Source organism: Pygocentrus nattereri, chromosome 6, assembly GCF_015220715.1.
Source record: "Pygocentrus nattereri isolate fPygNat1 chromosome 6, fPygNat1.pri, whole genome shotgun sequence".
In the NCBI taxonomy this organism is placed as follows: Eukaryota; Metazoa; Chordata; class Actinopteri; order Characiformes; family Serrasalmidae; genus Pygocentrus; species Pygocentrus nattereri.
Genome location: NC_051216.1, coordinates 5,307,953 through 5,322,273, shown reverse-complemented (window position 1 = coordinate 5,322,273; position 14,321 = coordinate 5,307,953). Strand labels below are relative to the sequence as shown.

General features: G+C 42.7%; 1 protein-coding gene across 1 annotated transcript in view; it reads right to left on the bottom strand.

The window, feature by feature from the left end:
- The window catches only part of asic4a (acid-sensing (proton-gated) ion channel family member 4a), a 196,363-nt gene that overhangs the window by 17,716 nt on the left and 164,326 nt on the right, over positions 1-14,321 (bottom strand). The window contains exons 2-4 of the mRNA XM_037539093.1: positions 13,741-13,885; positions 10,527-10,654; positions 7,718-7,871 (exon numbers count right to left, since the gene is read on the bottom strand). Coding sequence (XP_037394990.1) covers positions 7,718-7,871; positions 10,527-10,654; positions 13,741-13,885 — 427 coding nt within the window. The remainder of the gene's footprint in view (positions 1-7,717; positions 7,872-10,526; positions 10,655-13,740; positions 13,886-14,321) is intronic.

Genomic DNA, 14,321 nt, shown 5'->3' with positions numbered 1-14,321 from the left:
GATGTGATTCCTGCTGTTACTGTGCCTCTGTTGAACGAAACAGACGAGGATCAAAACTATGAAATGTACTTTACATACAACTGAACAGAAGCGCTTTACTGATGGACCAAAACTCTCTTCTCCACTGCAGCGCCACTCCATCCAAAGTAGCTAATGTAGCATAGCTAGTTAATGCACTTCATTTGAAATCAGCCAAATTTTAATGTTTTAAGGTATACTGCACTTAGACTAACAACTACTAACAAATACTAACTACAAATACTAATTACTAACAAATACTTACTAATTCTAAATAGGTTTCTCAGTATGGTATCAGAGTTTGTATTGATGAGTAGGCTAATAAAGATATATATTGTACTCGGTCTGAAAATATAACAAATATTACTACATTTTATCCCTGTAACTCTGTTATCAGATGAACTAGGACGTTGTTGTCTCCCTGTGTGAAAGGTGCGTAATGTTGGCTGTGTTGAGCTGCTAGTGAGCAATGGGTGGCGAAAGAGGAGCGGTGAGACCCCCTGCTGTGAAAAACAAATCACACCTCTACATAGAGAGCCATGCCAAGATAAAAAGGACAACTGTAGCTTTGCTTAAATACATTAAGAACAACTGACTCAATAAACACACAGCATTTACACACAATAGAAACACTCTGAATTGCTAATTTTGTCCCTATATTGCAATCTGTGATTTTGCTTGGTCAGCTATTTCTTTATTATTAAGTCAAATGTTAAACATTACAGAAATTGAAGAAAACCTACTTTACTTTTAATGTAATTCAATGGAACCAGACATATTTCTAATAATTTTTTGGGCCATTTCTTTCGGTCTATTCATCATGAGAGTTTGATACAATATAAAGGACAACAGGTATTTTCAAATGATGTAAAAAACTGGAAAAGAACAAAAATGGAGATACAAGGGTTTGTTCGAATAGCAGCATATATATATATATATATATATATATATATATATATATATATATAAATGCAATGCCATATTAAAGAGCGTTCTACCATTGCAGATATGTATGTAGAGTATGGCACTCAAGTCAACACCAGAATAGCAGCAGAAGCTGATCACTCATGTTGAGATGATGGAGAACAGTGTCTGGATCGTGTTCCCTGGTGTTTCAGCTCCGACCATCTGAGCTCCTCAGATTGCACTCGATCCAGATACACCCCCACTGCCCACAACCCCCCACGAGCATATTTAGAAAGCCTTTAAAAACCAATCCCTGATCCGACCCCCCAACCCCCCCCCAACCATCGCTGGCACTCAGCAGCACGGCAGGCTCTCACTAATAGCACAATCTCATCAGCGCTGTAATTAATCAGCGCAGAACCGCAAGACACACAATGCACACTGTTCTTTGAGCTAATGTTTGGTGGAACAGAGCTCCTTTTCTATTTGCGTTAGCCTGAGATTGATTCAGAGACGTTAAAGAGACGGAACAAAGGCCCAGAGAGTCCATTAGGACCCGCAGCTCTGCTGTCTGGACACTTCTCTTTGCTAATAACTCAGGTGTGGAGACTTCATTAGCGCGGCTCCAGGACGGCCTTTTGTCTCTCTTTTGGCTGAAAGAGGGTGGCGGTATTAGTCTTCACGCTGGCGAACAGTTCTCTTCTCCCCGCTCTTTCAGATGAACCAGCAGAGGGCATAACCGATCATTTATAACTGGGGGATCAAAAATGAGCACGTGGCTGAATCACTTCAACCTTCTTCTTCTTCTTCTTCTTCTTTCGGCTGCTCCCTTTAGGGGTCGCCACAGCGGATCATCTGCCTCCATCTTGCCCTATCCACTGCCTCCTCTACTTTCACACTAACTATCTCCATGTCCACCTTCACTACATCCATAAACCTTCTCTGAGGTCTACCTCTTCTCCTTCTACCCGGCAGCTCCATCTCCAACATTCTTTGCGCAATATATCCACTATTCCTCCTCAACACATGTCCAAACCATCTCAACCTGGCCTCTCTGGCTTTATCTCCAAACTGCTCCACCTTCACCGTCCCTCTGATCTGCTCATTTCTAATCTTGTCCATCCTTGTCACTCCCAACGAAAATATCAGCATCTTCACCTCTGCCACCTCCAGCTCAGCCTCCTGTCTTTTAGACAGAGCCACAGTCTCCAAACCATATCGCTTCTGAATCACTTCAACTAAATTTCACATTTCATGCAGTACGTTTGGACATATTTAGTGCGACTCTTAATAATGCTTTCTAAAATGTTTCATTTACTGTGATGTAGTGGTGGTAGAAACAAGAGAGGCAATCTCAAACGTTTGGATTCTTTTGGAAGTCTTGTGTCCGAAGCAGAGCTTCTCTAAACCATCACATACTGGATTCAGCTTCATCCACTCAGAATGACCTGCATCCCAGCTGCTTCTGCTTACAATAATATCATTATTAATAGTACGATAATACAATGAATGCATTTTGAATGAGAGAGAAAAGGGCTCAAACCTACTAAGGTTTCACTTTCAAACACAAATTCTTGAACTAAGCTTTTTAAAGGTCCTATAAATCCAGACAAGCAATTTATGAGGGGTTCTACTCTATACATAGACGGTATGTAACACCCAGGAGTGAAAGCAGATTCGCTTTAAACCAAACTCGCAATAAATGTATAAACATTCCTGATACTATTAGGCTTCGTTCACGCAGCAGGTAAAAGAGGCCCGAATCCGATCTTTTTCCTCATATGTGACACAGACGTGTGTCAGTGTGAACAGATAAACATCCTGAGACGCTTTCATACGTGGTGCTGAAATCCGATCCGTATCCGATCTGAGGCGATGCGACTCAGTCTGAACAGCCAGATCGGAATTCTTGACTTTTACGTCAGTACAACTCGACATTTATCATCACTTCACGCTGCTGAGACTCAGAAACATTTAGGCTGATGTGTCTGTTCAAAAAATAGAAGAGACTCATCGCAGCCGCTCCAGGTTCGAAGAGGTTTAGAACGAGGCGGCCGAGCACGGCCGGAGGATCCCGAGGCTGCAGCGTTTAGAGAAGGACAGGAACCAAAGAAGTGGCCGTGACCAAACAAAGCACCCTTTCTATGGTGAACTCGAACACGTTCTGGGTGATGAGCCCCAGCCCAATGACTGGAACTTTATAATCGCTCCTGTGATGCTGGAGAAGATGCAACTGAAGCTTCGGGAGCGACAGGTGTTCACTGGCCATCATGACTGTTTTCCTTCTGGATGAGCCACCTGAAGCGCTGTTCTCTTGAGCATGCGGGTCGGTTTGGGAGCTGATCTGTTCAGACTGATGTCACATACAGATCACATTTAAAAGATAGTGTGGACAGCCAAACAAAAAAATCGGATTCGGTGAGAAAATCGGATTCAGGCCACGTTTACCTGCTGTGAAAATGTAGCCTTAAGCTCATGTTTCTGTACCAATAAATTAGAAGAGACTCATCACAGCCGCTCCGAGTTCAAAGAGATTTTGAACAAAGCGGCCAAACGAGGCCAGGGGAGACTGAGGCTGCAGCGTCAAAGAACCGTTTAAAGAGTCCGAGGATATGAACCAAGTGGCTGTGGCTGAATTTTAGGGCGAACTCGAACACATTCTGGGTGATGAGCCCAGCTGTCAAACCCTGGAACTTCAAAATCGCTCCTGTGATGCTGGGGAAGATGAAACCGAAGCTCCGGGAGCGACAGGCGATCACTGGCCTTCATGATTGTTTACCTCTGGACGAGCACACGAAGGGAAGCACTGTTCTTTTGCGCTGTTCAGACTGATGTTGCGTTTAAAATATGTTGTGAACAGCAAAACAAAAAAATCGGATTTGGTGAGCAGATCAGATTTGGGCCACTTTTACTTGCTGTGTAAACAAAGCCTTAGTGTTCATGAGGTCAGGTTCTGGGTTTCTCACAGCAAAAAAGGGCTCGATTCCCCGGCCGAGTGACCAGGGTCCTGCGTGGAGGTCGCACGTTCTCCCCGTGGCTGCGTGGGTTTCCTCTGGGTCCTCTGGTTTCCTTCCACAGCCCAAAGACATGCAGTCAGGCTGACTGGACATGCTTGATTGGGCCTAGGTGTGAATGCATATGTCTGTGTGTCTGCACTGTGATTGACTGGCCACCTGTCCAGGGTGTTTCCTGCCTTCCGCCCAGTGACTGCTCGGATCTGCTCCAACAACCCCCACAAGCCAAAGATAAGCAGCATAGAAAATGTGTGTGTGTGTGTGTGTGTGTGTGTGTGTGTGTGTGTGTGCGTGTGTGTGTGTGAGATATCAGGCTGTGTGTGAAACCCGGGGTTCAAAACTTTGAATCAGATTGGGGCCATTGATTTTGCTTAAGCATTTCAAATGATTCAGACTGAGCATTGCTGCTGTGATGTCCTCAAAGGGAAGGTGTTTTGGAAGGCATGCAGTGCTCTTTATGGGGTAAACTCACTCTTAAGATGCTGGTTTTGGCTCAGTTATTCAGCGAGTCAGTAAGTAATGAAGCAAACAAATGTCTACTGTGGACAGTTCTGGAGATTCTCGTGACTGAAACTTTCAAAGGGAAGGGTCAGAACTGCTGGCTGGTGCGAGGGGGGCAGTTGAGACCAGAAGCTGTAACTAAATTTTGGTGACAAACTTTTACAGTGTAGTAATTCCAGAAATCACAGTCAACACACCAACATTCGTACTTCACACTCTGGTGCGCTTTGTGGTGATGTACCAGTGCTTGGTGATAGAGAAGCATTTCCACCTGAAGACAGAGGCAGTTTGAGCTCAGGGCTCAGTTAGATTACACCTCTGTGGATCAGCAGAGTTCTCTTCTCTGCGGAGGAAGGCTGCCCCGGCGTAAAGAGATCGAATAGATCGTTTATTTTGCTGATAGAAGTTCACGTTTCACATTAAAGCTCCACCGCCTGGGGGCAAATTAGTTGCTGAGAGCAAATTCATTTAGCCAGAGTCTCAGCAATTAGAGGTTACAGCAATTAAAGCGATTGGAGCCGAGTGTGGAGGAAGAGGAAGAGCAGTGACTGTTCAGTGACCCCACTGCAGAGAATAAAGGAGGAACAAAAGAAAATCCGTAGATCTCACTATCTAGTGTGGCCCATATGTAGTTCTCACACACACACACACACCCCCCCCCCCTACCCCGCGCCCCCCCCCCCCACACATATATATATATATATATACAACCCCAATTCCAGTGAAGTTGGGACGTTGTGTAAAACATAAATAAAAACAGAATACGATGATTTACAAATCCTTTTCAATCTATATTCAATTGAACCCACTACAAAGACGAGATGTTTAATGTTCAGACGGATAAACTTTATCGTTTTTTGTAAATATTCACTCATTTTGAATTCGATGTCTGCAACATGTTCCAGAGAAGTTGGGACAGGGGCGTGTTTCCCACTGTGTTACATCACCTTTCCTTTTAACTCTCAGTAAGCGTTTGGGAACTGAGGACACGGATTGTTGAAGCTTTGTAAGTGGAATTCTTTCCCATTCCTGCTTGATGTCCAGCTTCAGCTGCTCAGCAGTCCGGGGGCTCCGCTGTCGTATTTTGAGCTTCATAATGTGCCACACATTTTCAATGGGAGACGGTCTGGACTGCAGGCAGGCCAGTCAAGTACCCGCACTCTTTTACTACGAAGCCACGCTGTTGGAACACGTGCAGAATGTGGCTCGGCATCGTCTTGCTGAAATAAGCAGGACGTCCCTGAAAAAGACGCTGCTTGGATGGCAGCAGATGTTGCTCCTAAACCTGCATGTACCTTTCAGCATTAATGGGGCCTTCACAGATGTGCCAGTTACCCCTGCCATGGGCACTAACACCACCCCCCCCCCCCCCCCCCCACACCATCAGAGATGCTGGACTTTACGCTGAAAACAATCCGGACAGTCCTTTTCCTCTTTGGCCTGGAGGACACGACGTCCATGATTTCCAGAAACAGTGTGAAATGTGGACGCGTCAGACCACAGGACACTTTTCCACTCTGCGTCAGTCCATCTCAGATGAGCTCGGCCCAGAGAAGCCGGCGGCGTTTCTGGGTGGTGTTGATATTTGGCTTCGCTTTGCATGGCAGAGTTTTAACCTGCACTTGTAGATGGAGCGACGAACTGAGTTCACTGACAGTGGTTTTCCAAAGTGTTCCTGAGCCCATGTGGGAATATCCGTTACAGAATGATGTGGGTTTTTAATGCAGCGCCGCCTGAGGGGTCGAAGGTCACGGGCATTCAGTGTTGGTTTTCTGCCTCGCCGCTTACCTGCAGAGATTTCTCCAGATTCTCTGAAGCTTTTGATGATATTATGGACTGTAGATGATGAAATCCCTAAATTCCTGCAGTTGCACGTTGAGAAACTTTGTTCTTAAACTGTTGGACTATTTGCTCACGCAGTCGTTCACTAAGTGGTGAACCTCGCCCGTCCTCGCTTGTGAACGACTGAGCCTTTCAGTGATGCTCCCTTTATACCCAATCATGACCCTCACCTGTTTCCAATTAACCTGTTCACCTGTGGAATGTTCCAAACAGGTGTTTTTTGAACATTCCTCAACTTTCCCAGTCTTTTGTTGCCCCTGTCCCAACTTCTTTGGAACGTGTTACAGGCATCAAATTCAAAATGAGTGAATATTTGCAAAAAACAATAAAGTTTATCTGTTTGAACATTAAATATCTCGTCTTTGTAGTGTATTCAGTTGAATATAGGTTGTAAAGGATTTGCAAATCATCGTATTCTGTCTTTATTTATGTTTTACACAACGTCCCATTGGTGTATATATATATATATATATATTCTACAGTTACAGACTGTAGTCCATCTGTTTCTCTGATACTCTGTTACCCTGTTCTTCAGTGGTCAGGACCCCCATGGACCCTCACAGAGCAGGTACTGTTTGGGTGGTGGGTCATTCTCAGCACTGCAGTAACACTGATGTGATGGTGGTGTGTTAGTGTGTGTTGTGCTGGTCAGAGTGGATCAGACACAGCAGCGCTGCTGGAGTTTTAAACACTGTGTCCACTCACTGTCCACTCTATTAGACAGTCCTACCTTGTCGGTCCACCTTGTAGATGTAAAGTCAGAGGCGACAGCTCATCTGCTGCTGCACAGTTTGGGTTGGTCATCCTCTGGTCCTTCATCAGTGGTCACAGGACGCTGTCGGCTGGATATTTTTGGTTGGTGGACTCTTCTCAGTCCAGCAGCGACACTGAAGTCAGTAGTACTGCTGTGTCTGATCCACTCAGACCAGCACAACACACACTAACACACCACCACCATTTGCATCCTTAAAGGGTTCTTTCCATGGTGAAGTCGTTCTTCAGATTGACGTAGAATGTGTTGTATGTGGTTCTTTTTCATAAATGTTCTTTTTTTGGTGCTAATTTTACAAGCTTGACATCACAAACACATACAACACATTCTCCATTAATCAGAAGAGCCATTTTACCATGCAGAAAACCATTTAAGCATGCAAATGATGATTAAACATGGTTCTATATAGCACCAAAAAGGGTTCCTCTATTGTTACAAGTTTGCCACTGAGCCATTATAGAGAAACATTTTTAAAAATGTTCTATAAAGAACCATATACAACATATTTTCCGTCAATGTTATCAATCTAAAGAACCTCTTGACCATACAAAGAGCCATTTAAGCATGAATGGTTCTATATAGAACCGTTTCCAAGAAGCCCTGGAAAGCCGCCTGTTCTAGGAGTGTGGAGTAGATGTGTTGATGTTGGAGTGGTTGGTGTTACCTGGCATGTGAACCATCCTGCAGTGACACTCCTGCAGAACCACTCGCGTCTCGCAGTGCAGACGGCAGGCGCTGATGCTGTAGGTGTCGTAACCCGGAATTATCTGCTCAGTGGAGGAGCGACAGTTTCCCCACGGCTGGGGTAGGTAGGTCAGCTACAGAGAGAGAGAGAGAGAGAGAGAGAGAGAGAGAGAGAGAGAGAGAGAGAGAGAGACAGACAGAGAGAGTCAGAGAGAGAGAGAGAGAGAGAGAGAGAGAGAGAGAGAGAGACAGAGAGAGAGAGAGAGAGAGAGAGAGAGAGAGAGAGAGAGAGAGAGACAGACAGAGAGAGACAGAGAGAGAGAGAGAGAGAGAGAGAGAGAGAGAGACAGACAGAGAGAGACAGAGAGAGAGAGAGAGAGAGAGAGAGAGACAGAGAGAGAGAGAGAGAGAGAGAGAGAGAGAGACAGACAGAGAGAGACAGAGAGAGAGAGAGACAGACAGAGAGAGACAGAGAGAGAGAGAGAGAGAGAGAGAGACAGACAGAGAGAGACAGAGAGAGAGAGAGAGAGAGAGAGAGAGACAGAGAGAGAGAGAGAGAGAGAGAGAGAGAGACAGACAGAGAGAGACAGAGAGAGAGAGAGACAGACAGAGAGAGACAGAGAGAGAGAGAGAGAGAGAGACAGACAGAGAGAGACAGAGAGAGAGAGAGAGAGAGAGAGAGACAGAGAGACAGAGAGAGAGAGAGAGAAGGAAATCGAGAAAAAACAAGGCCAATATCAGCGTTAAGCCGTTTGGATCTCGGTATCAATATATATGGAAAGCAGGAGGTGACAAACCCAATATTAGAAATAAATATGGCATTTTGGGATGTTTATTACTACAGAAACTAAAGCTCTCAGAGAGCTTCTGAAACACAGCAGCTCTGTAGACTGGGACTGTGGAGAGAGAGTATCAGAGCAAAACACACAGTAAGATACCCTGACATTATTATTAATTTATACACACACACACACACACACACACACACATATATATATCACTCACTGACCACTTTATTAGGTACACCTATTAAATTACTGTCAATCCTGTTCAATCAGCCAATCACACGGCCGCAGCTCACTGCATTTAGGCCTGTAGAGGTGGTCAAGACAACTTGCTGAAGTGCAGGCCGAGCATCAGAACGGGGAAGAAAGGGGATTTAAGGGACTTTGAACGTGGCGTGGTTGTTGGTGCCAGACGGGCTGGTCTGAGTATTTCAGAAACTGCTGATCTGCTGGGATTTTCACACACAACCATCTCTGGGATCATTTCCAACACCTTGTTGAAAGTAGGCCACGAAGAATTAAGGCAGTTCTGAAGGCAAAAGGGGGTCCAACCTTTTACTAGCAAGGTGTACCTAATAAAGTGGCTGCTGAGTGTATATGTACCTTGTATATATGTGTGTGTGTGTATATATATATATATATATATATATATATATATATATATATATATAATCACTTCTGTCTGAAGAAAACCTCCATTTATGTTGTTCTTCAGGTTTTTTCACAATGAATGGACTAAAAGAAATGACCCAAAATTTCTAAGTCTGGTTCCATTGAACTTCTCCTTGTACAGGTACCGTTTTAGAGATGCAAGGTTTTCTTCCAACAACAGCGATATATGTTTTCCCCTTTTAGCCCAAATGTAATCAATGATCCAATAAACACTTGGTGCCTGATGTTCACTTCTTTATTCTTTTTTTTTAGAATGATATCTTCTGTATGATTCTTAAGTCAATCAATTGAACATTAGTTTGTGTCGCTGAATCATTTTAGTGAACAACTCTTGGTACTCTGTCTGATGTAGACCATTACTCAATTTTAAGATTTCTTGACTAATTCAGAGATAAAAGACATACTCATGATCGATATACCACAAAATCAAATATAGAAACTAATCAATTTAAAACAAGATGCTTAGTGTGTTTTCACACCTGAAAGTCCAGACCAAGGTTAATGGCTTTGGTATATACTATATGTGTGAAGCAGTTAGTTTTGGTGTCACATTACAGTTTATTGAGCGCATTCAAGAACTTTGCATGACACACCTGCGTCCTGACATCATCACCTACATGCGCTGCATTTCCCTCGATTTGTATAGGAGCGTCTGATGTCAGCGTGTGGTCAGTTAAGCGGGCAGCCTTTTCCGTTTGAATGTGGTAAAATGAACATCCTCTCTCTGAAATCCTCTCAGAGAATATGGGATATTGTTTAGCTATTTTTTTTTTGCATTTTTCATGTTGACTTTGACTTTTTTGTCAGACCAAATTACAGTTAAATATTTGGTCTCCTCCCCCTGAGTTACCACGGCTCGTTTTACTTCTCTCATGGTTCTTTTAATTCTTCTATTGTTTAATTGGTGACGATAGCCCACATCAACGTCCTGTAACTGGTCTGAAAGTCCAAACCATCCAACAAAGCGTTTTCACACTGCGAACAAACCGAATCATAATTCAGTTTGAACCGGACCAAGATCACCTCTTTTGGCACACCTTCTATTTTGGTTCAGACCAAACTGAAAAGTCAGAAGGTCCAGATCAAACAAGGTAGGTGATAAAGCACCTTCATCTCATACTTCCACTACTAAATCTTGGCAAGCACAGAACATTCACGGATGAAAATTTGCAGTGTACTTGTACATTAGCCTCATATCTTCAGTGTTGAAATTAAAGCAGCAAATTTCAGACACCAAATGTGATTTGCTGGTTAACTACGTCATTGGGAAAAATGGGGAAAAGTTAGATATTTCACTTCAATGCACTCTGCATGTAGGATTGTATGCTTTACCCTCTGCTCCTGACACGACACAAACGTTTGAAATCCAGGCGAAACCCCAAAGCCGAGCTGGTGGATGTAGGGGGGCTCGTCCTGACTGTGGATCTGAACACGAATCCCAGCCTCCAGAGATGTCTCATCTACAGAGAGAGAGAGAGAGAGAGAAGGAGAACAAGGCCAATAGCAGTGTTAAGCCGCGAGGATCTCAGCATCAATATATATGGAAAACAGGAGGTGACAAATTCAATATTAGAAATAAATATGGCATTTAAAGATATTTATTACTACAGAAACTAAAGCTCTTAGAGACCGTAGGAAACAGCAGAACTGTAGCAGCCAGAGCTGAATTAGGGTTCTGCATCTGCTGTTCAGAGAATGTGTGCTCAATGTTAGACTGGCTGATATGGTTCAAAACGTATGTCTTTACATTTTTAGCCTATTGGTGATAAATGATATACAGTCAAATGCAAAATTCTGAAGACCCCTGTTTAAAGTGCATGTTGTACATTTGGTTCTCTATGAACTTAAATATGTCAAAGTTCTGTAAATTTTAGTGCACACCTTGTTTATTTGCTGGGTTTAACATATTGAGGGAATAGAAAGGTAAAATAAAAAATATGCTATAACTTTTGCCTAGCCCACATATTACGCTGTTTTTTTACAATATGTTAGATTCGGCAAATAAACAGTAATTGTGCATTAAAGTCAACAGAAGTGTTGTAGCATCCAGAAAGCCTCCTAGGCCACCTCAAGTCACTTTGAGGGGCCAAAGAGCCAGGACTGAGTTATTAGGGCTGAGCAGTAGCAGCTGTGAGCACCCTACTTAAGGTTGCTCGGTGCTCAGTCTTGAGTTCTCTGTGCCACGCGCAGGTTGTTCTGACTCAGTGGGTTATTTTGGTCTCTTTAACTCGTTTTGAACCCTTTGCTTTTCCTCTAGTTCTCAGTATAAGTATAAAAAAAATCTCTTGAGTGTTCTTTAACCATCTGTGTTTAGGGAGAAGCGAGGGAGAGATTAAAAAAAACATTTTGAGTTCAGTTTTGGGGAGTTCCCAGTTTAGTTTATCAATCTGAGATCATGGTGATTGAGGGTTTGATCCCTGAGACCAGTTATTTTCTTTATTTTCCTCATTTCCCTTTTTGTTTTATTCCTCATCCTTTCCTGCTCTTAGCCCTTTTTTTCTTCATCAACTTCTTCTTTTCCCTGTTACTGCGCTTGAGCTCATCTCCTATTGTTCCGCCAGGTGGTTCATCCCTTAGGGCTCCTGGCTATGAACATAAGAGTTGTGAGTTTGATTTTCACTCAGGGTGAATCCCCTGGTGCGTAACAAGCATCTTCTCTGTGGAAGATGTTACTAACTTATAAACAAAATGTAAAATTATACCAGAGACACCCAGCCTCTTGCATATAACTGTTTTTCTTGCTATTCATGCATTTTGTAAGAAATGGCTTAGAAGAGTGTTTTATTTTTTTTTTCAGAACAGCCATAATGTGGACAGTCTTTATAAAATGCACTGAGATATGCTAATCTGGGGGTAAACAAAGCTGTCACCAATTAGATTCAAAATATTTATTGCAATAAGAACTAATATTTTTGAAAGAATAGAATGCTGTTATTTCTTTTGTACTGCAGGGGGTGCTGTTTGAAGTGGTAACAAAAGGTTTTAGGTACTAAGGGCCAGAACGTGCCTGCAATATCATGCATGCAATATCACAATAAGCCTGAATTAGATTCACTACTGCTAATCACACAAACAGCACAAAGCTATGCCTATTAACTGTGCAGGGTTTAAAACATGCAGCAAAACAATGGAGTCATAAACAAGCGTGAGACAAAACAGAAAATGAAGGTTCCATAATAAAGACATTATGGCTTTAATAAAGTTCTTTTAAACCAAAAAACTCCAGAAGAATTACAGGGTGTAATTCTAGTCCAGAGAAAAATTAGAATTCATGTCTGGTTCTAAAAAACAGAGATGTCCCATATCCCCACTCCTTTCCTCCTCCCTCAAATGCATATGCATGAGGAACAGAAGTGCCTTCTACATTTCTCAATGCACATGGCTCATAAACTGTGGCATTAAACTTGTACTTGAATTTTGTAGATGAAAGTGAATCTTGCGTTATCCACTGTGCAATCCACCCATTTTACATATTACATAAGCCATGTTTACATGCAGCCTAATAATCCGTTAATAATCTGCCTAATGGATCAATTGGAATAGAACATGTCCATGTTTATACCTCAATCAGAATAGTCTAGTCCAATTGAGGCCATTTAGAATACAGTTTCTACCTGATTGATCGAGGTGGGTAATCCTGTAAATAATCCATTAAAAAGAAGAATAATATCCGTGTAAACGTCTGTATCCGATTACATTCCCTATCGGAAAGTTTAAGCCCGTTCTGCATGAGCGTCGCGTCACAGTGAGAGTTTATACCGTTCAACACGGCGGAGCAGAAACTGGTCTGCAGAGGAGACGAAGTTCATGCTCTGATCTTTAAAAGACGGCGGTGGGACGGACGTCCAGCTTATGTGTCTCAGAGCACGACGTCTTCCTCTCGGCCTTCTTTAATAAGGACGTGTGAAGGACGTTTTCCTGAGTCTGACGTCATTTTAAAGTAATTAACAACACAAGCACTGCTCACTGCTGCTCATCTCACTCTGACTGGACTCACGTGATCCTCGTTGTCATGGTAACATCTACACTAAGTGGTTTGCTATGCATAGATGTAATTGTGGATCTGATTTCTTGTAGTGAGCACATAAACAGAGATTTTCCAGCTATACAGAGTGTTCAGTAGAGTGAGCATCAGAATCAGAAGCTATTCAGTCAGGTTGGCAAAAATCTCAAATGCCATTTTCCATCATTGTTTCCATTTTGTTAAAGAGGCGTAACACAGTCAGGTGTGCAAGACAAGGAGAGTCACATGATTGTCACAGTCTTCAGGATATACAAGGGGCCACATTGATTTTGTATAAATTGCAAGTAAATTGCACATTAATGCATATAAAATGTGCATGAGGAGGCATAAGCTGTGCAATATTCACAATGCTGCCAAATAATCTCACAAATATACTGTAAATACTTGGTACATTAACCAAATTGACATTCTGGTAGTTATCTGCCATCTGCCCTCTGCTTATTAATGTACGTGTTCTCAGAAGTATAAATCAGCCTTCACAGTTATTGTGGTTCACTGTCTCAGCATGTTTGTCTCTCTCACTTGTCTCTCTCCAGATGGGCAGGTACTCGTCCTGTTGGATGTCCAGCATGATCTCCAGGCCGTTCCCCATGCCTCCCTGCTTTGTCTTCCTGGATGTCGTCTTGTTCCCATTGAATGTGTAGCATTTCCCATATCTGGTGTAAACCTGCAGGACCAAATCAAACCATTAGAAAAATGAAAGAGTGCGATTGGTAGACATGGTTATTCCAGACCAGATTAGTCCAGACCAGTGCTAACAAAAAAGCTGCCCTTCCCTCGTCTCTAATAGGGGCATTAGAGCCCTGTTTCAAGTCTCAAGAAATGGTTTCACACCATGAAAAGAAAAGGTGTTGAATTACTGTAAAGATAAACTACATTCTGATGAAGCTTATTCTGGCTTCTAGAAACTCTGAAGGTGTGGCTTTTTCAAAAAGGTTCTATGAAAAAAAACATCTACAGCACATTCTCCATCAATCTGTAGGAGACGGTTCTATATAGAACACAAAAGGGTTCTTTGATCATTACAAGCTTGACATCGTTTTAATAGACAAACCCTTTTAGTGTTATGAAGAACACTTTCCAACCCTTTTAGGGCAAAAGAA